A 23,955-nucleotide genomic window follows, 5' to 3' on the forward strand; every position below is an offset into this window, starting at 1 on the left:
AATGTAAACATACCAGATTATAGCCAAGGGCTAATTTCCATCTGTTGTCCTTAAGCATAAAAATAGACATAATAATTCATAAAAAAATCATCATTCATTCATAATAAAAACTCCATCACCAAACTTACACATACACACCATTCTGTTCCCAAATAAAACATTAAAACTATATAACTCATACATGATCACACACTTGAATTGTCCATAACCAGTTTTTAACCTTTGCCTTAAACAAATTGAATGTCGAGCATTCTCTAATGGGTTGAGGAAGACTGTTCCACAGATGGCCACCCTGGACAGAAAGGACGTTCTGCCCAAATGCTGTCCGTCTGTGGGGTATAAACAAGTCTCCTCGGATTGTAGCTCGAGTGGTCCTGTCTGAGCTTTCTTTATGCCTAATGAACTGCTTTAGTGGTGGTGGAGCAAGGGAGTGTAAGACTTTATATATTAAACTCACTCTTTTAAGTTTCACTAAGTTATTGATATTCAGTAATTTATGTTTTTTTAACACATGACAGTGGTGGTGGGAAGTCGGTTTTTTGTCAAGTAGTTTTAAACTTCTTTTATAAATGTTTTCAATAATTTTAAGTGTTGTTGGACAAGCAAGTGACCAGGACGTCAAACAATAGTCCATATGAGAGATGATCATTGAGTAAAAATAAGTTTTTGCAACATTCATATTTAAATTATTACGTATATGATTAAAATTTCGATTATTAAATGTAAGTACCTGGGACACTTTATTTATGTGACTCTTGAAGGACAATGTTGGGTCTAGAATGACCCCAAGATATTTAAATTCTGGAGCCAATTCAAGCTCTACTCCATCCAGGAATATGTTTGACTGCTTCAAGTTTAAGGGGCGTTTTGAAAAATACATACCGACAGTTTTTGAGGTGTTCAACATTAGGCATGAGTCCTCCAGCCAGCTATGCATTAATGCTAAAGCAGCTGTAAGATCTTTTGCCACCTGCTGGACACTATTTGCTTGCGTATATATAACTGCATCATCTGCATACATTTGAGTAAATATATTTGGACAGACTTCAGGTAAGTTATTGATAAAAAGAGAGAACAATAAGGGCCCAAGAACAGATCCTTGAGGAACCCCTGTATCACAGTCTAAATATGGAGATTTAACCCCATCCAACACCACACACTGTTTCCTGTGTGAGAGATATGAAGCAAACCACTGAAGAGCCTGACTGGAGATATTAAACCGAGTCAATCTGGATAACAATATCTGATGGTTTACAGAGTCGAAAGCCTTCCTCAGATCTAAAAATACAGCTCCAACACAGGGACTCTTGTCCAGCAAGCTCTTCAAGTTCTCCACTAACATACACAGGGCAGTATCTGTGGAGTGATGTGCCCGAAAGCCAAACTGCAATGGATGTAATGAGGGTTGGGTGTTTTCTAGATGAGCAGTGAGGAGTTTAACCACCCACTTCTCAGCTATTTTAGATACGACCGGGAGTATGCTTATGGGGCAATAATTAGCCATGTCAGTCTTCACACCTGCTTTGAAAATTGGTGTAACTGCAGCAATTTTCCAATCTGTTGGAACAATGGAATGTTCGAATGACATATTCAAAACATGAGTTGTTGGATACTTGTGAATGACACGGACAGAAGTGTAACAATGAAGCTGCAAATAGTAAAGGTATTGACGGAAAATTAGTTTAAGTAACTGAGGTAAACCATCTAAAGCACTGGACAATGCACAAGAGGAGTAAAGAAAAGAGTGGAGGCAGGGTGAAGTGGGTGGAGATGTGTGTCAGTGGCGATTTGCAACAGAAGGATACCAGCAAGAATGAAAGGGGAGGTTTACAAGATAGTAGCAAGACCTGCTATAATGTGTGGTTTGGAGACCTTCACCCCTAAATGCAGCAGTCGAAAAAAGATAGTTTATCATTATGTATTAAACATTAAAAATAAAAAATAAACCCAGCTCGGGAGTGGACGAATAAGCATTCTGTTATTTATCAGTTAATATTATTATTTATGGTATTATTATTTACTTATTTTGTTTAATTATCTAATTCTTTATTTTTGCCTTTATCTCTACGACGTCCGATACATCGAGGCCTGGGAGGGATTAAGCAGCATTCCGGAACCATTTAAAGTGTTGTTGTTGTGCCACACCGACCAGTTAAAACCGTTGGACACCAAACAATCAGAGGGCGAAGTTGTTCCACCTGCATTATGCCGGCGAGCAAAACCGTCAAATATTCATTTTAACTTCAAGTAACGATAATGTGGGTCGCCAGGCGAGTTTTGTCGTCGCTGGTCAAAAGAAGTAAGAATTTTTAATGCACATATGTCGTTAGCTAGTATCGCCAGTTGTAAAATGTCGTTTCATTGCAAGCCTTTAGAAGTTGCATCTTCTTTTATGGTCTTAAATGTTCATGAACAGGTATACCTTAAGTAACTTTGGCTGAGCTCCACACTCATATTGTAAAAGTTAACACCTTAAACGTTAGACAACACATGTTGCCCCGTTGTGTTTCCAGGTCAGTATGCGGGACAGTCCGGTTTGTTTTGCCGCCCTCAGTACGGCTCCTTCCCTGAGCTGCGGTACCTTCAATGCACATGCTGCTGGAGAAGCCGGGTTCCCGTGGCGAGCTTTGAGACCCTTAACGCTAATCTGTCCTCCAGTAATGAATCCTGCAAGGATGACGCGAGCAGAACGCTGGACACCTGCTACACCCCAGAGCAGCGAGACGCTATCCTCCAGCTCCTCAACACCGCCACGCCAGGAGAGCTGGCCGGGATAAAGCTGCTGCGAGGTCGCAAGTCCCTCAACATTGTGGAGTACAGGACTAAAAACGGACCCTTTAAAACTCTGGAAAGTGTGGTGAATGTTCCACTGCTAAAGCACAAAAGTGCTGTCATTGTCTTCAACTCCATTCTCAACCCGACGGTTAAGAAGGAGAGGAAAGTGAGGATACAGCTGGCCAAGTTCATCAGGCCAGAGGTCGACAAGTCTTGGTTAGAGGTGAGCTTTTCGTGTTAACAGGTGATTTCCGGTGTGTGGTTTGTTTGTTTTTGTTTTTTTGTTGTTGTTTTTTTTTTTTTTTGGGGGGGGGGGGGGGGGTCATATGATTGTGATTTGGTGGTATATAAGTAAAATTCAATTCAATCATTATTTGACAAATAACAGAAATCACTTCTTGATAGACGATCAACATTTGACACATCCGTGTTTGAAATATCTACATTGGTCTGTATGATCACGGGCAATTCTAGGATTTTTTTTCTTAATTGTTTGCACTTAATCTCGTTTTATTTGTTGATAAGCCATCCTCTGTCAACAGTGCCCATATTTTGGATGACACAGATGTTCTGTTATGTAATTACATGATCTATGAGAATTATGAACCACATAAGTGGGTTCTTCCTGACTCAAAGTAGGCTTTTTGCACATGATATGCACATAGGTTGGTACACGTGTACTGTTCAAGACTAACAATCTGCCACCCTGCTTAGAAGTCTTTCTCCCTGTTTTTTTTTTGTTTTGTTTTTTGTAATAAGTGTTGATAAATGTTTTCATGCTTCAGTAAATTAAACCCCACGTAAACAAATGTAATCGCAGCCCCATTGATTTTCCTTTGGCAGAAGTTTAAATCTTTGGGGCCAACTTTTATGCTTGGAAAAGCATACATGATATTGTAATCAAATCAAATATCACAGGATGTTGGATAGCTGGTGATGGACTTTGCTGTGATAGGGTTTACTGTCTACTTCATAACCTTGAGCTGTTAAAAGAAAATATTAACTATGAAAAGAAAGAGCAGGATAATGCTCTCTAATCATGATTCTGTATTTGCCGATGCAGGATGCCAGTTCCATAGTGTCACTCATATGTGGGACTAATAAAATTGCCTGGGCACACGTGGACCGTGGAATGAGTGTACTGGACTGGCAACAGGTGGACTGTCCGAATTTCCTGAGGGGAACTTACATGGCTTCTGCTTATTTGCATGATGTAAGTACTTTTGTAGAGCATATTATTTCTAGTAAAGTCTAGCTAAATGAGAACGTTAATGTAGACTAACAGTCACTGTGTTTTGGAACTTTGTTTCTGTAACATAATTCATTAATTCTGTGATGCCAACAGGTGTCTTCAGTTGTGGCCCTCCTGCCATCAGCAGATTTCTACATAATAGAGAAATCTTCCATTTCAGTCCAAAACACAGCTCTGTTCCCCATCATGGCACACATGAGGGCTGTGGAGGCCATGCTTTTTGCTCTGCTGGAGCCCAAAAATTCCCTGCCAGAATCCAACATTCCTCCCAGGTGAAGTTAAAAAAAGATATCAAAAGTATTTGGTTTGAACTTGTGCTGGTCACATCTGTAATCCTGCACAAGCGAGCGTGCATGCAGAAACTTGACCCAGAAATTCTCTCCTTTCCTTTACAGGGTTCTCAACATGATGAGGACTGCTGTAGGGCGCCACTTTGGACTGATGGTGGGTGAGTCTCGAACAAGCGGGGCGCAGGCAGTTCGACAGCTCATGACAGAGTCGGTGACGCAGAAGCTTCCCAGAATAAACTTTCCCCAGGATCTGCTGGTGAAGTACAGGAATTCCTTCCAGATGGGCAGCAGAAGAGGAGGGGAGGAACTCTGTGACGCTCTCCTTCAGGCTATAGCCTTTTATGAGCTGCTCAGCGACTGCTCCTGAGAGCCACTAGCTGGACTCGTCTCGTCACTACACAACCAACAAACCTCAGAAATGGCATTCTGAGTTCTTTTGAACTTTTTTTTCCTTTGAACTTTTTGGAGATTAATGATAACTTTCAAGAATTAAATATTTTTATTGTGACTTAAAACACTCAAATGCTGTTTTCTGGGTACTGTTTGAGTATAAGGGCTGCTCCTGTGTTTATTTCTGCTACTAACCCTGACAGGGGCAGTGACAGCTGTCGTCCTAGCATTTTGTGAAAAACCTGTTTGTGGATAAAACACAAAGGATGAAAAGCATAAAAGTTTGTGTCAAAAACCCATGTGAGTACCTGAGTACTTAAAATGCTCAGTATAATTTACAAAAAAAAGGCAAACTTTTTATTTACTTAATGGTTGCACTTGCATATAAATAAAAAACATGATTCCTCAAACCATGTTAATTTCATTTCACAGTATCTGACTAAAATAAATACTGACAGGAGTAAACTGAGGTAGAGATGATGTACGGTTCAATAGTCTTTTAGGAGTCACGTGAAACCTTCTGCCAGGAGCTGCATAGTTGACTTTGAGAGGCCCAGGTGAATGTTGTTGAGGTAGTTCATACACCTATTGTGGGAGAAATTAGTATGTAAAGTATTAGATAAATGCACAAAATGTTAGATATATTTTAAAGGGATTATTCACTCTTAAACTAAATGTACATTCCTCCACTCCCTTCTGGGGTGTAGTGTTATTTATCAATCTATATTTCTTATTATGTCAGGCTTATGATTCATGACAGAATCATAGCAGCAAGGGAACAAGTTGTTTTACAAAATGACTTCCTGTGCGGTTTCTCTACAGGTACCTCTGCTTCCTCCCATGGTCCAGACACGGGCTAGTTAGGTTAACTGGAGATACTAAATTGGCCATGTGAAAGTGAGAATGAAAGGTTGTCTGTCTCTGTGTGTTAGCCCTAGTGTGAAGAAGCGGTGTTATTTAACTCTTGTCCCCTTGAAAGCCTACTATGAGTAAATCTTTAAGCGGTTTTCTGAAACGAGTGGTTTCTGCTTATAAAACTAAATGACTGGGTGTGCATCAGAAGTTAGTGAGGGTGGTCTCTGCAGATATACTCCTGGACAAACTAAGAAACTGTTCTAAATGTTGTCAAACCACATCTTCACTGATCTACACTGAGGTGTTCAGGGAGGTTATCTGCCATTCTCTCTCACATGAACTTATTGTGATATTACAACCTCACTAGTAACATAAAATCCATCTCCATTTCCTGTCATTTATGATTGTCCCCTACTTTCGGACTCTTAAACCTTGTGTCTGACTCACCTCAGTGGCTCTTGTTTCTGTTGCTGTGCTTTATGTAAGCGGCAGATGGAGCGGAGGACCGGCATGTAGTCGACACACACAGCCCGTCTGTTCCCCAGCAAAACGAAGGGTTTACTGCTGAGAACCGTCCTGTTCAGTCTGAATCTTCTTTGGGACAAACTGGAGGCACGGGAACAAAGAAATTGGTGTTCTGCTTTATAATGTGCACAATATTAGAAATGTTTAGTGAAGCATCCACGTGCATTCATGAGCCCCCCCTCATCCTGGAGCGACATCGCAGGTAGAATGAAGTTCTATGTACTTTTCCACTAAAGATGCTTTGAGTTATTTAACTGAAATTGTTAACCTTTCATTGGTCAGTGTCTTGCTTTTTAAATGGATTTGGACAAGAATTTATCAAATGAGTGTCATGTAATGGCGCTTTCCCTTATACTTACATTATAAAGCATTTAAAAGAAGTCAACATCCTTGAAACTTAAGCAACGATAACTAAGTGTATGACTGGACAACTGAAATGGAAAGATGGTAAACAACTTGAAATGGCATTCAGAAGATGAGGTGGAGAGCAGACTCACCTTGGCTCACAGAGAGGCTGAAAACTAAAGCTGAGACTGTGTCTTTTAGAAGAGGTCAATGCAAGTCTCTCCATCAGCCTCCCCCACCTTTTGTCCTTCAGCACCTGTCTGATTTTTTGCACTTCAGTCCATGCTTCAGACGCTCTGCACAAGCACCTGTGACACCCCAAACCTTCAGCAGCAGCCTGAATGTCCAACAGCCTCTCCTGACTGTAGCTGCTGTCCTCTTCCTCCCTCATCTCATCCAACAAACCAGCCTTTAGCGCCGCTCCTGTCCACACAAATGACTCGGGTGCGCAGGAGTCGGAAACACGTGTCCCTGTGGGCGGCAGGGTGGCATCGAGGTAGGACATGATGTCAAAGAAGTCAGTCAGGGCGTCTAAACACTCACTCTCCTCTTTAGCTGCAATTTGTTGAGCCGTACTGCCTGAGTGCAGAGCTTTTGAAGGAGTCCCACTGAATGAGAATGTTTTTTCAAGGCCCAAACTGTCAGATGATGTGTTGTTATACTTCCTTCTGCTAAGCTTTGACGTATGGCTTACAGATTTGCTGTTGGTCAGTGAAGCCCTTTGATAAATGCTTCTATTGTGCTGCTCGATGTGAAGCCCAACATCAGATTGCTCGCACTGCAGCCTGGAATAAGCTACTGTTTCCAAGCATCGAACCGTAGTATGCTGAGCTGCTACAGACAGGAGAAGCTCCAGGTTCAAATAGAGAAGCGGCACGCCTCGTCTCCAGCTCTCAGCGAGAAGCATCAAGAGCTCGTCCATGTGCTTTTTAGACGAGGACTGAGAATCAAAACACGATAGATCGGAAACGTTAATTTCATTTGGAGAAATGATCATGAAGATTTATGCAGAGAAACAAATACTTGCCTTTAGAAGGTTCAGCAAATGTTCTGGAGTTACACCGCAAAGACCCAGCATGTTAGCAGAGCAGCCCGTTTTGTACGGAGGCAATGAGTCTAAATGTTCTCCTTCAGCAGCATCTGAGTCTAAAACAATAAGATTTACAGAGAATAACATAAAATTTGTTTTAAATGTTATTTATGCTTTATGTTGGAGAAACTTACACTGCACACAGATGGGTTTCTTAGACCTTCCACCACTCTGCACCCAGACCTGCAGCTGCAGCAGGCAGCGTCTGACATCACCACAGGTGAGTCTGAGTAGGCTGCTGACGTCACCTAAATCCAGCTGCACTCCCTCAGCCAGACACACCAGCTGCAGGTAACTGCACATATTCACCTTTGAAAAGATGGAGTTAATGACAGACTGAGTTATTTTTCTATTAATGAAGTTCTAATAACATTTTTCTTCTTCTATAGCACAAACATGCAAGAAGAGTGCGGTGCTACTGTCAAACACATGCATGCAGTTGTCATTGAAGCTGTGTGAGGCGGTCGAGGTAACTTTGACTTACTGCTGATGGAGTTTTGAAAATTATTTCATCCAAGCTGCCGTCGAATCGATCCTTGAATAAGGGATCTGAGGAAGACACTAGTTTAGAACCAACAGCTCATCTTTAAAAGTGAAATTCAAACTCTGCGTGTGCGTCTTTACCGTTCGTAGTCAAAATGACTGGTCTTTTAGTGGCACTCATAAAAGCCTTAATGGCTGCAAGGAAACCGACGTCATCGTCAAATATAACGTCAACCTGCAAGAGCAAGCGATAACAGTGAATCTGAAGCAAACACGGTTAACGTGTGGCTTTATATGCCAAACGGTGTCGTGCTCAGAAATGGTTTACCTCTTCAAAGAGAATAAGTGAAGTGGCTGTCTTTTTCTCTGCTACATCAGAGCCTGACGATGAGTTGCCCAGTTTCCTGTTCTCTGGCCTTTCAGATGGTGACAGGAAACCAGACTGTAAGTGATCTGCTTTGGCCTTCATCCTAAAATAGCGAGTCAGAGTGACTGTGGCTGATTTTGCTTTTGCGCTGCGACGAGAGCCTCTCAAATTCTGTGATGTTCTTCTTTTTGAGGTGGAAGTGACATTTTTAGGAAGCACCCTTTTTCCTGTTAACAGAAAATATAATTACCTGTACGGTAAAATTGTGCCTCTGTTGTTTTTCAGTAAAAGAACTGAGGGCTCTGATTACTCGTGTTACAATGAAAACAAATGATCATCACCTAGTAAAATCTCAGATTTAGAAGTGCAGGTGTTGGTGTTGAAGTAAGCCGGTTTCAGCTGGTCTTTCCCCGACGTCTCCACTAGGTGTGACTGGGTAACCTCCTTTAGCTGGGACAGAACATTGCGCCCATTGCGCTGTGAGGAACAGTTCACCTCAAACACCTTGGTTGAGAAGAAACCAAAGCATTAAGACTAGCGGTGGAGAAAAAAATTTATGGCAGGTTTTAGTGAGAGTGTGAGAAATTTATCTTACTGGATAAAACAGAGAATGACACAGTTTAACTCTGAGGACATAATTTGACAAAAAATTGTCACTGTGAGTGAAGTGTTGTGATAATATCATATTGTGGGGTGTCTGGTTATTACCACCTCCAGTGGAGACCTGATCAAAGTCAAAAATGTCACATTTTACCAGTTTTAAAATTGGAGACTCCGAGCATATCAGGTGTTGATTTTTTATAGGTACCTTCTGGGATGAGCCACAAAAATTTCAACCAGTAGAAAAGTAATATATTGTGAGAAGGATTCAATTTTAAATTTGAACTTCTGTACATTTCATATTACAGCTGTCTGTTGCCATTTTAAATTAGCTGTTTAACCACAGCTTAGTTTCATAGGGGTCGTTTGTTTTTATGTAAAGTTAGTGAAATCAAACTCATGTTAAGGATCATCGTTATTAATATTACAATGAACTAAACAGGTTATCTACGGGGATTCTTTGCTTTACTTAAATGGGAAAAAGGTTTTATTGGACATGTTTGGGATGGTGAACTGGCATTAAGATTCATCCTAACATGAATCCATGTTTGGTGGAACTGATTTCTCACAAGCCTTTGACAGCATCGCTTAAAAAACACCGGACCTTTTTGCAAATCCCACCTTGAAGCCCAGCTCCTGAGCACAGGCGTACACCGAAGCAGTCTTGCCCACACCCGACGGTCCTGTAATCAGCAGGGTGTTACCCAGTGGGTCCTCTCTGCCATCGTCTGATCCAGCTTCACCCTGGAAGTCTCCACAATCCCATGACTCTGCTCAAAAGGATACTTGTTACTTTTCCAAAAGTCACACGCATGGAATAAAAAAGAATAACATGTCTGACTGAGCAAAGCTTCACAGTGAAGAACCAGTTCATACCATTACTGTTTTCCCGTTGCTTCTTTTCCTCCATTTGTCTCTCCTTGTCACGGGCGGCTCTTAGTTTCCATTTCCTTAACCAACTGAACTCCAAGAAGAAAACATCCATAAAAAGTTTACACTCCTGATGCTGACTTCAAAAGACTAATTAATCAATTAGACTTGTGTAAATATCTTAAATTCACCTGTACAATTTATTCACAGATGCAGGATTACCAATGACCTCACTCGAATGCTGGGGACTGTACTTATCTGTCCACAGCGTATCCTCAAAAAATAAATCTAGACAGAAGAAAGAAGAGAAAAAAAAGTACATTTCCTGCAATTTAAAGGGAATAAAAGCACATGTCAAACTGTTCTGAATGAGACAAGCATTACTTCTTTGAAGAGGATCACAGCTTTTCATTATGTTCGGCTCATCAAGACTTGGTTGGCTCGCCCTCTGTTGCTTCAGTCTGCGAGTGCGACTCAGCTTACTGCACCTGGGCTGTTTCTCTGCAGGGTGAACACTACTGCTTCCCAGGACATCCTGATGTGACGAGTGACCCACATCTGCAGCACTCTCTGCAGACCTCAGACGCTTCGGTACCCTCTGCAAGAGTTCATCTACCCGTTTTCTCTTTTCTTTTAAGGGATAATGCGGATATGAGGAGGAAAGAAAGGGGAACAATTATATCCTCACTGAGGAGCAAATGTACAGACAGTTGTTCAGTCTAACCTGTGAGCGCATGCTCCTGCAGCCCTTCTCCTGCCTTCTTCCTCAAAGTGTTGAGCACAGCTTGGACTGGAAATGCTGGATTAGAAGTTTGGATTTTTTCCAGGCAGCTGTGCAGAACTGAGGGTGACAGCTGTCCCTGACACCCGTCCTTTATTGTCACGTGAGAAACTGCAGGTGGACGTTTTACTGGTTGCACGTTATCACCTTGAAGAGGGAGCACGGATTGCTGCGTGCTATCCAGAGGCTGGTCCAGCTCCCCGTCGCTGCTCCGCTTTCTTTGCTGTATCGCTCGTAAGAAAATCGGAGCAATTTTAGCTCCTTTTGCGCACAAAGAATCTCTTATCTCCAGGACTGGTTGGGGGTGTGTTCCCGAAAGCCATGTAGCTGAATTTGAGCCGTTTTTATCTTTTGCATCCAGCGAGATTTCCTCTTTAGAGCAGCTCGACTCTGATAAAACTATAACCCCGGCAGTTTGCGTCACGTCTTTGCACCGGAAGTTTGAGTCTCTGACTGTTTTGACCTTTCTGAGTTTATTTCGCATCGTAAAACACGGCAAACTAATTTTTAAAAAAGGCTTTAGTTTGCAGGCTGCAGGCTGGCTATTGCCATTTTGAATTTGGCGCTTGGGTTTTACGTATGACGTCATTTGTGCGACGTTCGCGTAACACAGAAATATCGGTTTTTTTTGTTTCTTTCAAACGAAGCTAGCTAGTTAGGGCTGTATGTAAGAAGAAAATGGTATGAGGAATATAGGACATGGAAATACACGAGTACAGTCAGTGCTACATTCATCCGCAGAGCTGAAGTGACGCTTTAAAAGTGCGCAGTGTTTCTCTGCAGTCAGAGATCGTGCGTACACAGATATCCCACACTGATACAGATTTGCCGCACTAGTTACAAAAGTTCCCAAAACCACACAAACCTTTCTCTAAAGTCTCAGACCAGCTAGTTACAGATGTTTTTACTCAAATAGAATAAAGTGCAGTGTTAGATTTTACAGCTTTTGTCACCTGTAGTGCATTTTTGTAGCATAGACATGTATTTATATGAAACCATCCAGTCTCAGTCTTGTGTATCTACTTCTATAGACTCACTTGCCACTTTGTTAAGTACACCTGTTCAGCTGTTTATTAAAATATCTGAAATGAGGCAATCACATGACAGCAACTCAGTAACTACAGACTTATAGAGGTGATTAAGAGGACCTGGTGAGTTTCAAACTGAGCACCAGAATGGTGAAAAAAAGTGATTTACTTGAACGTGGCATGGTTGTTAGTGCCAAACTGTTGGTCTTCTGGGACTAACAATCATCTCTAGGTCCCCAAAAGTTGATTCTGTTCATTTAGACGTAGCATTTTCAGTGGGAGAAATGTACAGAAAGTTGCAGTTTTGTCATTAATTGGCTGTAATGCACAAACTAAAGTGATCTTGACTACAATTTGATTGAAGGCCTATTAGATGTGTTCACTGTGCACAGGTTTCACTAAAATCCGTACAATATTCGAGCAGCAGTAGTGATTCTTGTGAATTGTGGAAGGGTAGTCAGTCAGTCCTGCAGCCAGTACATCTAAAAACAGTACAGGAATGGATAAGGACAAATGTTTTATTTCTTTAAATATAAAAATCCCCTTATCCAGAGTGTATATGCCACAATTTTCCACAGGGTGTTTTGACAACAACGTTTTTGTTTTCCACATGGACACAGAAAGCCTCCACGGATAACTGAGGGCAGAGGGAGAAATATACTGGTTGTCCACAAGGGAATTCTGATGAAACTGAATGGTGATGTTCACCAATTTATGTGCACACTACTAAACACAACTACTGCTTCTTTTTTTCCCTCAAAAGAAGTGTTATGGAAAAAAAATTATACATACTTTAAATTTGTTTTTTTTACAGAACTAAGAGAATGATGAAAACATTCCCCTTTGGCATCAACTGAAACTAAAAGAACAACTTAGTTGGACCTGAAAAATCCTCCAAACAACACCATATTGCTTTGAAATGACAACTGCAACCTGTTCTTTACTAGATGCGAAACGGGGCACAGCTAAACATTTGATGTGATTACACTATACACATTTCTGTCAGCTACTCGTAACCCACGTTTAAAAATATAAAATTCAATTAATGTGTCTCCAATGTTCTCAGAGCTTGAAGTAGGGGGAAGGAAAAAACAAACAAACTGCAGGTGCCTACAACAGAAAACAGCCGACATTCATTTCTCTGATGCTTTGCACGGCACACGGTGTGATGTGCTGCTGGTTGTCCACAAACAAAATACTCAGAAAACTTGACTTCCTTGGCTTTCCTTGCACTATCATCAATGTCAAACATGATGAAATGTAATTTCGGTTTTGTTTTGTTTTTTTAGCCTGGACTGAAATCTTACTTTATTCTGTAGTCCAGGATCCATGCTTACAGTACAACACTGACAACCTTGTCAGGAAACCCCACAATCCTTTTACTGTATCGCCCTTCATTTGAAATGTCATCCATAGCAGCGAATCCAGCCCTCCACAGATGATCATGAAAAAGCTGCATTCAAGTGCTGACGCAGCATGATCACATTTTTTTCCCCCTTTCCAAATGACAATTTCAAGGTAAGCCTTCTAAATACAAACACCAAGTGCTAAAATAACCATCTAAAAAGGATACATTTTTAATCAAGGTTATTGTGTACGTGTACAAATAAACAGTGACAATGTTACCAGTACAGTTTTAACTGTAGCCGTCTATCATACCGAAGGCAGTCGTGCCACAGTAAAAGACACTCCATTCGTTTACTCTCAGTGACACAAGGATAATTCAATGGCTCCTACAAAATGCATATTAAGTAGGTTCAACTTGCATCATTCAGTCCACAAATTCCTGGTTTGTGTAGAAGTGGGCAATTCACTTTTATATTGTTCATATTTGGTTCAGTTCAAGTTCCGAAAACTTGTTTACCTTGTATACTGATCTGTGTCCAGTCAGTTCATCTGCTGCTCAGTTCTCCCACCTATCTAAGCACCAAAATGTCGGTAAAGTCCATTTAAGGGAGCAGGGGAGGGGGGAAGAAAAATACAGAAAAATACAACAATCATAGTTCCCTCCAGCCAGCTTTACATCAGTCTGTTAGAGCGCTTTTTGTCCTCTTGCCCTGCTGTCCCCCACTTGGGGTGATGGCATTTCCATTACAGGCTCCTGCTGGATTCTGATCCTGCTGGTCCACCTCAACTTCCGGCAGCTCTTCTTGTATCTGCCGCAGTCGGGCCATCGCACGATCGATGGTGGATGTGCTTACCAGGTTGAAGTCGTGCATGCTGACTAGGTGCAAGAGGAAGTTGCGGCAGAGGTTGCGCCGGATGATGTGAGCGCCGCGGTCCTCCACGAAAAGCATGATGGCCTGATTCATCTGGTTGTCTGCAATGAAGCTGAAGGGGGGAATAATCAAATTATACGAGTCTAGCATTTCTACAGTCAGAGGCTGTAAAAACACCATCAGCTACTTTGAAGTCACTCATTAATTTGCGGACTACCATTAGAAGCTTTGAGCTCAGCAGCTCCAGCACTGATGTTTTGGAACCAGATTTCATGAGTGTGTGTGGTAGCTACATGTCAACCAAAGGCTGCCCTGCCCTAGAGGATACCCTGCATTACTGATTTTACTCTGGGACCACTTTTAACATAATGTACAAAGAACCTTATGTGCCTTAAAAACAAAAAACAGACTGGAAACTGACAATCAAATTCAAGGCTTTTTGACACACTCATAATGGAGACATGTTTCTCACAGACATCTATGATCTGACTCTTTTACAACTAAATGTGTCGCCACCTGCTGGCTACTGAAAGAATGCAGGTTTTAGAGGCTCCACACTGTGACCAAAATATGTAAAAACTACAATATAACTGCTGGGTGGTTTATTAAATTGAGCATATTCTTGAGGATTTTTTTTTCTGATTTGTTTGGAATTGTCTGTGACGACATCCTGTTTAATCCCATTTATTATTTGCAAACAGTTTCCCAGAGCAAAAAGTTAAGAAATAAAATAAAGTAAATAAATAAAGTCCAATATGTTTTCCCCTCACCCAGTTGAGAAAAAAAACAAAACAAACCCTGACACAGTTGAATATAAACTAGCTACACCGTTATAAGCATCCTGCAAAATCTCTGCTTCAAACTGATATATTCAGCATACCCATGCTTCATGACATGCAGGTTCCACAGCTTCATCACCTCCTTCTCTCCTTCATTAACGTCCGTGAACTCATCCAGTTGCTATAGTAATTAAAGAAAATAAATAAATGATACTCAATTAAGATACACTCCAATATGAACAACTTGCCATATAAGCCAAATGTAACAGTAAAACAGTGTAATGTGTGTCGAGTTTTACATCATTACAATTGTGAATAAGCAGTAATGAAAACTCATCAGGGGCTAATCTCACAGGTTTTCTGTCACTCCTGTCAGAAGTGTAACTAACAGACTTTGTTCTACAGGGTTCGGTGAGATCAATAATGAAGTGACACATGTTGTGTATCAGTTGAAGAACAAGCTGAAGAGGTGTTCAGTGTTGGCAGCAGTTTTTCTGCCCTGAGCACCTCCAAGTTATTTATGGGTGACCGGCCAGACCCAAATGATTTCTCACTCTGTTGCTATGGTAACTCTGAAATCTTTGTTTTGCCATTTCTCAGGTTTTTTTTTTTTTTTTTTTAATGTTTCCCTCTCATCCCAATTGTGGGGGTCTGGGAAATTCAAGGACACAATCACAACTTTTCTTTGGATTTATTTCATTGGTGAATCATTTCTCCTTTACTGAAGTTGATGACAATCAGCCTTTTACTGGGTAAAAATGACTTTATGAGCACTGGTTTCTCACCGTGGCAGTTTTCTCCCTGAGCCACTCTGGATCCCTTTCATCCTCGCTGTCTACATCCATTTCCTGAGGCCGCAGGGGCATGCAGCTATCACTGTGGAAATAAAGGCGGTTATGTCCACTGACATAGGTCCTCTGCTGCTCCAACTCTCCGTCCTCAGACTCCAGGAACTCTGAAAGACTTGGTTTGGTCCTTTTGGGCCTAGCAAGAGAAGAAGAAAATTCATTTTGTATTTAACACTGTGTAGGCTGACATTTCAGAAATATATAATTTTACTGTCGTACATATGAAATAATATTTTCAAAGCATCCCCAGTTGGAGGTGGAATTGAGGTAACCTTTAATAAAATGTACGTAACCTTGCATCCTCACCAAAATAAACATTTGCTCAGTTGTTAAAACTAGGATATAAATTTATAGGGGGTTTCTATACACTTGTCCGGATTTTTTGCCATAATTTGCGTATGAAGTTTTACGTGTTAAGGTTTGTGACTTTTAAAGTAAAGGTTTATGATAAATATGAAGATACTCCCCTCAAAGGAATCAAGTAAAAACTCTTCACGCTATTGTCGGTGTATGCTTTCATCAGACAATTACATCTCGGCTTTCCAGACTATTATCAACCAAACTCATTTCTACCCGATACATTAGTATAAGAACATATCAGAGCTAATCCGTTTAGAGTTGCCTTCCTGCCAAGTTCCTCAGACTTTTGCTCCAAGTCTGTTTAAACCATGGTTAGTGTGCATGATCACGTCATTAACGTTAATTCAGCTCATTACCCCTTCATTAACAGACAAACGAAGAGGAAAATGAGTCAGTTCTGTTAACTCTGACTGAAGGTCGTGTGTCTACCTGGAAACCAGTACGTGAGTCACAGCGGTCCTCTTGACTGGGCCGTTGCGGCTAAAAGCAAAACCTGGCTGGCTGTGGATGTCCTGAGGGTTGCCAACGTATGAGCCGTCATAGCACTCGTTGATGGAAACGTCTATCCTTGCTCCTTTAGGGTGAGGCTGCAGATTAAGAAACAAATAAGAACTATATCAACCATTCAACTGGTAAAACAATCATTCAATGGTTAATATTTAATATGGAGCAAATGATGTGATTAGATAACAGATTAAATATTTGAGGAAAAATCAGGAATAACGACAATTAGAATAATCCCAGTCTCCTTGCACTCTTTAACTGACAAGACTGAAAACACATAACACAAGTGTATAGTTTATACAAGTGTTTTAAGATACAGCTTGCAGATTACACCCCCCCCCCCCCACACACACACACACACAGCATCTTTGAACTTTAAGACTGTGTGAGATCCCATGATGTCTTGTGAAGACTCATGACTTGCCCAGCCACACACACACTTATTTCTTACCACATAGTTGAAGATAAAGCGGGAGTGGGAGAGTTTGAGGTGTTTGAGCAGACTGTAGAGTTTGCTGCAGTTCAGGGTACACCAGGGACAGTGAAGATCATCTCTCGCCTCCGTCTGCTGCCGCGTATTATTGTTGTACAGAAACTGAGGAAGAACAAACCATTGATTTACTACAAGATAAACCAGAGATGGTGAACCTACAGCAGATGTAAAGCAGGGTCATAAAAATCAGAGTTACTGTCACTTATGACACGCTAAGGGCAAGCACCCAAAAGCTAAAAATTGCCGCTACATTAAGTTTTAAAAAGGTGAATGATTACTAGTGGTGCAACGGATCACGGTTGATCTGTAATCCGAACCGTGAGATTTTTTGATCCGTTGCACCACTAATGATTACAAAAAAAGGGGGGGGGGGAGGGGGGGGGGGGATCAAAACATGACAGTAATTCTAAAACAGCTCCAAAAAAAACATACCACAAAGACACTGCACATTTTTATCAACCTAAACAAATGGTTCTTATAATAAGTGTGCCAGGCTCAAATGTATTCCTTACTGTTGTGTGGTGTACCTGATAAAATATACGTAGCTTCTGTCGCGGCTCACATGGGACCTGCTCTTTCTTCGTCTGAATGTCTGTGCTGACTGACTCTTTCACTGCTGACAGGAACAGATGGAGAAGTTAATTCTTGGAGAGTCACCAAATAACAAATTATGTGGACTTTTTTTGTAAACACACTGAAGGGCTTCTTTGAGAAGGAGAAATTGCATTTCCCCCCCTCCCCGCCCAGTAACAAAAGATACACAATCTAAGTGCAAATACACCTGTTGATAAAGCCCATTTCAGACATGGAATACGCAGCATTGTTGTAGCTTCACCTACATGTTTATGTAATGACCTGATGACATTAAAAACACACGGTCACTGAAGAATTTCACCTTTGTTACAACACAGAGCACAAAAAGAGTTTCCTTTCCACCACAAGAGTAGAAGCACACCTAATGAGCAAATAAAGGAGGATGAGTGCTTACATTTCTGAAATGGAGAGCATAAGTGACAGGATTTAAAACTTGATGTGCAGATGAAAGGTTAAGCCACAGAGAAACAATCACAAGTGCTTAAGATGAAAGAGATGAGAGAGATACTAACCCACCCCCTCACTAGGCAGGTCAAGCGTTCCTTTAACTATATCGTTAGTTATATTTAGTTGCATATAAGAACCCATATTGAATACTGACATTCATTCGCAAAACAAAGACTTTAGACACTCCTACTCTGTGCGCAGAAGTCCGAGAGATCTTCCAAGAAAGGTGTTGCCATGTTCCAGAAAAAAATAAAATAATTATTGCTCAATAGTCAGCGATTTCATACCTGTTCCTCTAATCTGGAACATAACCTGTCCTGGAGCAGGTTATATACGCAGCATAAGTTACCATGGCGAGCTACTCCCGTAAGAAGTAATCCACCTTTGTAGTACTGAAAACCCAAGGTTAACCCTCAAGTTGCTGAGATAAGCCAAAATCCAGCTTCACAGCAGAGACCTCTGGTCCCCTGTTCCAAAACCAACCTAAATGCAAACAGATCATTTATGACATGGTTACACTATCTTAGCATTAAATAAATTGAGCCATTAGGGGCTCTGACTAATGCTAGGGGACACTTTGGCTGAGGAGCACCACTGCAAAATGGTAACATTAGTAAGTAAAGTATATCAGTTAGCACTGGAGTCAATGTAAATAATGTTACATCCAAACAGATGGCTAGCACTCACCATATCAAAACAACCCGAGCTTTTAGAGATAATTAATAGGACCAACTCATAACTGTGTGTATGCACACATGTCAGTCCACACACAGTTACTAATGATGAGACGTCAGGCAGTGACTCATAACTGCTTTTTGCTCATTTGGAAGCATTATGCCAAATACTGATACATATAAAATACTCCCCCAAAAAATAAATAAATAATTAAGTAGCAACATTGTGCCTTTTACAGAAGGATTGACGGGATTGTTCCAACATGATGGTGACGTGCAGAGGTGCCTGCACATTTATGGGATGAAAAGCATGTCTGAAAGGGACTCAACAGCTATTTACACAGCGCCTTTTGCCAGATTCAGTTACAAATAGATCATCCCACACCAACATCATAGTGGGCGAATAATCCAAAAGCATGACCCACTCGGGTTTGTCAGAGAATCTGTTCAGGAAATCTCTTTATTTGGTGTTTTGTCTGAACCCTTTTGCAGTGCTTTTAATTAATTAGAAGATCTGGCCTTCTCTTGTTATCTGTGGACATTTTCTGGTCCTCCTCTTGAATGTAATATAAGATAAAATGTAATCCAGGGATTTTGAAAAAACCGATAGCATCACACTGATAGAATTTTTCCACGTCATTTCATTGCTCTAAATTTCTAAGTTCAAGCTACCGTGAATTGTTTTTGTACTTACTCATGAGGGCAGTTCGGTGGTTGCTGGTTCTGGTCTCCATAGGGCTGGAGCTATCCGAGTTGCGCGTAGAGAGGGGTTTAGCCACAGGAGCAGTGGACTTTCCACTGCCATCACCTGTCCAACGCAGCGTGAACTGCAATGTGGGTCCCTGAGAAAATGTCTCAAATGGTGGCAGTCTCTGTGGGACAGTCATGGTCAGTGAAGCAGTGAGGTGGACAAGAAGGAAATTAGCATTCAAGTTCAATATGACAAACACAATTACACCTTCCTTTCAGAGACCGAATCCAGCCAGCCTACCTTCCCATCAAGAATGGTTTCCCATGTGGCTCGCTTCTTGCTCACAGGGCTGTCGTCCATCCCTTGCATTGACACCTCATACTCCCCATCCAGCAGCTGCAGTCTCCTGTGGACAAAGCAGTGCATGTTTTGAGGAGTACAGGCAAAAGCGACTGGAAGAGGGACATATTTAGAACTTAAAAAGGAAAGAAAGTACAAATCCTTACCTATTCTTATCAAAGACGGTCATCTGTGCAACATAGGTCTCTGTGGTCTGTCCTTCATCCCTATGGGATGAACTTCGCTTCTTTCTATTAGGAGTATCTGTTACATCTTCATGTTTAAAAATAAATAAATAAATAAATAAATAAATAAATAAATAAACAAACAAACAAACAAACAAACAAACAAACAAACAACAACTGAGACCAAGAATGTAATATCTAGCCAGCAACTATTTCAGTTACAGCTGGTATCATTTTCAGATGAGATGCTCACAGAAAGAATATTCAATCCCTTATGCTACTCTCCCAACAAACTGCACTGTTAAATTATTCATCTAAATGGTGCACAGTCAAAAACAGAGCATGAAAAGGTTTTACTGTGGGATTCCTACCAATGTTTTCATTGGCCTCTCCATTCACTAGACCACTGGCATCCCTTCTCCCTGTGTGTGATACCCTGAACAGAAGCGAGTAGGACTTCACCATGTGGCTGTTGCTGGGCTCAAATTCATTGCTGGGAACCAGTAAGGAAGGGTAGGAGCCGGGCTTGGTTTGGTTACTGTCGGGATTCAAAGGCACCTGCTTTTTACCTGTAGGCACTTGCTTTATCGGGCAGCTGACATCCTGAAATACAAAAACAACCACGAGTGAGCAACGGCAGATGCATTGACATGTTGCCAAAAGTGACAGACCCAGTGTTTTACTTTACCTTGCGTTTTTTATGGCAGACTTTGACAAGTAGCACCTCTAAGGACACAGAATTTTGTTCATTTTCTGAATTCTGAGATGGCTTTTCTAGAGGGAAACAAGAGTTTGTGTCAATCACAAACAACTGTATATTCTTCTTCTTTCTTATATACATAAGAAGCATCTCTTAACATCTAAGGAGCTTGGAAAGAAAAGCGTCTGGACTTCTTTAAGTTGCTTGAAGACGTTTCACCTCTCATCCGAGAAGCTTCTTCAGTTCTAGGGTCAAATGGTTGACCTTGGACTGAGAACCTTCACAGACATATCTCTTAACATCAATTAATGTTATCCTACATGCAACTGTAAGACTGCATAGCAGTATGTTGGCACAAAAAAAAAAAAAAAAGTGTGACTACTTTTGTCATTTCTATCAATGTGGTTGTTTAACATGTGTCAAAGCAAAACCAAATTTCAAACAGCTGAATATTGTAGAAATTTCTGACACACCTAAGCATTTGAGTCATTTCTTTCATAGGGAAATACACAAAACACAGGTACTTGGTGAAGATTAACATGTGCTTACCATCCTTATGGAAGAACCCAGTGAATGTTAACTGTAGATGTGAGGACAAGCTAAAATAAAAAATAAAAAAAATGCACAGGTGAAACTAGGTCATATCAAGTGCTACAACTGTTATTAGCTTTGTTCAATACAAAATACAGAAAACAGATGCAACACTTGTAAAGCTGTGTTACCTTGGAGAATCCTGCTCCCCCTTCATCTTCACCACTGTCTGCAACATATCATCCACTTTGAATGTTTTCCTGGAAAGAAGTCAGAGAACGTTTGTTCACAAACATCGTCAGGAACAAATCATCTTTAACCAACTATGACAGTGCATCGTTATGACAAAAAAAAAAAGAAAAAAAAAAGAAGGATTCCTGTTTCTCCAGACTCCATACCTTCTGGCATTTGTTCGACCATTTCTGTGAGACATGAAGGTGAGTGTCCTGTGCAAAAATATGGGCTAAGAAAAAAAAAAGGGTGGGCGGATATCAGTCATTTTCCATCAGCAGTTTAAAGCAGTTAAATTAAGATATAAATGTGTAGAGTATTCACTTACTGCAATCAAATTCCTTGTGCGTAGAAATCTGTATATCTGAGTTGGTTCTAGAAATACAACAAGTCTTGTTTTAGACAGTATCACACCCCTCTCATACAGACTTGATCTGAAAAACCCATCTATGTAGTGCATTTCTCACATGCCAACACTTCTTCTGGTATGTGGTGACTAATTTGACATGACCCCCCCCCCCCAAAAAAGAGAAAAAAGTATTGGGCGTGTGTTTTAGCCTGATTTCAGTCTGATAATTGTTACCTTACTACAGTAGTCATTACGTTAAGTTAAAAACAATATTTAGGACTCCATTTGGAATTAAACCAAATGCCAGACAGTCAAAAAGGCAACTAAAAAAAAACCCACAATAAATCACAGTAAAAATGATCAGAGTAGCGGAACAATCACGCAAAGCACAGGAAAGTCTCTCGTGAACCCAAACCGTAAACTTGTACTATAATGTAACAAGTAGTGAAGTCTCACTTTCAAAGGCCTGTAGGAACAGCTCATGGTCGGCCTGAATCTGCTCCATCTTGGGCTTTTTTACAGAGTTCATCATTGCTGATGAGGCAGGGTAGACGGCGCCGTTAGCTTTGCAACTGGCCCCGCTCATAATATGACCTGAGTTCTGCGGAGTGAGACAACACCACACGTTAGAAGAAAAAAGATTAAGGCATAGGTGCGGGAAACACAACAAGTTAGCTTAGCAAAACACTAGCATTAGCACGCGAGCTAACGGCTAGAAGCACAGCGCTAACACGCTAGCCTGCCTTTTACCGCACTATTTATTCGGTTAATCAAACCGCCGTTAACAAAGCTTCCAAAATTTGTAAAGTGGCAAATATGGGGTATATAAAAAAAGTAACGTACCCTGGCTGATGGCATTAATTTGCTGGCCTCGCTGCCTCTAGCACAAGCCTGGCAGACTCAACAGCAGAAACCTGTGAAGAGGAGGCGACAAGACGCTGGCTAGTTAGCTAGCAATGCTAGCATAGTTTACTTCAAAACAAACCTCCGGACACTCGAAGCTGTTCTGCATTCATCCGTCCGAAATACTACCAGTAGTTCTGGGTATATTGGACCCGATTATTGATATTCTATCTATAACTTGTTCTCAATGCGGTATCCCTTCAATTTGTACTGAACAACAGAGCACTGGTCAGTTGTCAGCCAATAGGAGATGAGCGGTGCCAATGCAGAACTTCGATTGGCTACTCGCTTCAGTGACGTCAGACAACGCGCTCTCGCTTTCCACGATTTTGCGGGAAATCGAGTCCATCTGCATTCATCATAACCAGACGAGCACACAGCAGCCAGAGCTCTGTCATTCACAAAATGTACTCAAGAATTCACAATTTAAACCCTACGAACCCAAATATATTCCGTCTGACTATTTATTCAATGAAAAATCAATAGCAAATCAAAGATCGGAATTAATATTTATATTTTCTGTTTTATTGCATTGACCCATTGTTGTTGAGAGGTACTTCACATTTGTACGAATATTTTCAGTAGAACATAAGGATACAGGTGCTGTAGGTTAAATTGTGCTGTAAAAGTAGAAAAGTGTGGATAAAATCTATGTTAGTGATAAAATGTGGACGCTAAGAACATTAAACAAATAACCTAAAAACCTAACATTTACTTTTTAGTTTTTAATAATGTCGACATTATTCAAACAGATTGTACTCTTCCAGCAGGTTACAATAACTGTAATATTTACATACGTGGTATAAATGCTACGATTACTGTAATTTTTAAAATATCATATTCTAATCCATGGAAGACGTTAGAAAAAATATTACTTTATATCACGGGCGTTTCTAGGTTTTTTGTTGTAGTTTTTTTTATTAATGGGGTGGCACAGGGAGGAATAAGAACACAAAGGAGACTAATGTGTGAACCCTTGTGTCCTATTATAGATTTATTACATGAAAAGTGCTGCTGTACTCCTTCTTTCTTTCTTTCTTTCTTTCTTTCTTTCTTTCTTTCTTTCTTTCTTTCTTTCTTTCTTTCTTTCTTTCTTTCTTTCTTTCTTTCTTTCTTTCAGATACTCCCTTTTGGGGCCACCACAGTAGATCATCTGCTAAATCTCACCTTTTCCATCTCACCTGTCACGCCAAACTTCTGCAAGTTGTCCTTCACTACATCCACAAACCTCTTCTGAGGTCTTTCTCTTTTGTTCCTGCCTGGCAGCTCAATATTCAACATCCTCTGTCCAGTATATCCACTACCTCTTCTCTGCACATGTCCAAACTACGTCAGCTTTGTCGCTCTAATTTTGTATCCAAAGCGTTCAACCAGGGGCGGATCTAGAGAAATTTTCTGGGGGTGGCATGATGGTAGCATGGAAATCAAATAGGGTGGCAAAATCAAAGCCTTTTTTG

At 40.8% G+C, this 23,955-nt stretch overlaps 3 protein-coding genes across 4 annotated transcripts; 1 reads left to right on the forward strand and 2 right to left on the reverse strand.

Annotated features, from left to right (window-relative positions):
* Window positions 1-2,129: 2,129 nt before the first annotated feature.
* tefm (transcription elongation factor, mitochondrial) lies at window positions 2,130-4,832 on the forward strand. The gene is made up of 5 exons (XM_026170606.1): window positions 2,130-2,299; window positions 2,514-2,998; window positions 3,839-3,988; window positions 4,121-4,299; window positions 4,423-4,832. The coding sequence occupies exons 1-5, from the start codon at window positions 2,257-2,259 to the stop codon at window positions 4,682-4,684; spliced, it is 1,119 nt and encodes a 372-aa protein (XP_026026391.1). The 5' UTR covers window positions 2,130-2,256; the 3' UTR covers window positions 4,685-4,832.
* On the reverse strand, window positions 4,807-11,352 carry atad5b (ATPase family AAA domain containing 5b). Its single transcript, XM_026170601.1, has 14 exons — window positions 10,567-11,352; window positions 10,227-10,472; window positions 10,034-10,130; window positions 9,849-9,931; window positions 9,594-9,742; window positions 8,714-8,876; window positions 8,334-8,599; window positions 8,147-8,240; window positions 8,007-8,071; window positions 7,657-7,831; window positions 7,460-7,578; window positions 6,585-7,372; window positions 6,010-6,168; window positions 4,807-5,292 (listed from the first exon to the last, which is right to left on the reverse strand). Exons 1-14 carry the CDS (start codon window positions 11,210-11,212, stop codon window positions 5,214-5,216), a joined length of 3,129 nt encoding a protein of 1,042 aa, XP_026026386.1. The 5' UTR covers window positions 11,213-11,352; the 3' UTR covers window positions 4,807-5,213.
* Window positions 11,353-12,155: 803 nt separating this feature from the next.
* On the reverse strand, window positions 12,156-22,751 carry suz12b (SUZ12 polycomb repressive complex 2 subunit b). Of its 2 annotated transcripts, none has more exons than XM_026170603.1 (17): window positions 22,439-22,751; window positions 22,052-22,196; window positions 21,575-21,621; window positions 21,414-21,478; window positions 21,207-21,275; window positions 21,034-21,083; window positions 20,473-20,558; window positions 20,156-20,387; window positions 19,767-19,872; window positions 19,561-19,666; window positions 19,264-19,441; window positions 17,382-17,467; window positions 16,813-16,956; window positions 16,287-16,444; window positions 15,435-15,633; window positions 14,751-14,830; window positions 12,156-13,982 (listed from the first exon to the last, which is right to left on the reverse strand). In XM_026170603.1, the coding sequence occupies exons 1-17, from the start codon at window positions 22,451-22,453 to the stop codon at window positions 13,676-13,678; spliced, it is 2,073 nt and encodes a 690-aa protein (XP_026026388.1). In that variant the 5' UTR covers window positions 22,454-22,751; the 3' UTR covers window positions 12,156-13,675. The 2 variants fall into 2 exon arrangements, with proteins under 2 accessions (XP_026026388.1, XP_026026387.1); XM_026170602.1 differs by having other exon boundaries at window positions 17,382-17,470.
* Window positions 22,752-23,955: the final 1,204 nt, after the last annotated feature.

This window comes from Astatotilapia calliptera, chromosome 6 (assembly GCF_900246225.1).
Source record: "Astatotilapia calliptera chromosome 6, fAstCal1.2, whole genome shotgun sequence".
Lineage (NCBI taxonomy): Eukaryota > Metazoa > Chordata > Actinopteri > Cichliformes > Cichlidae > Astatotilapia > Astatotilapia calliptera.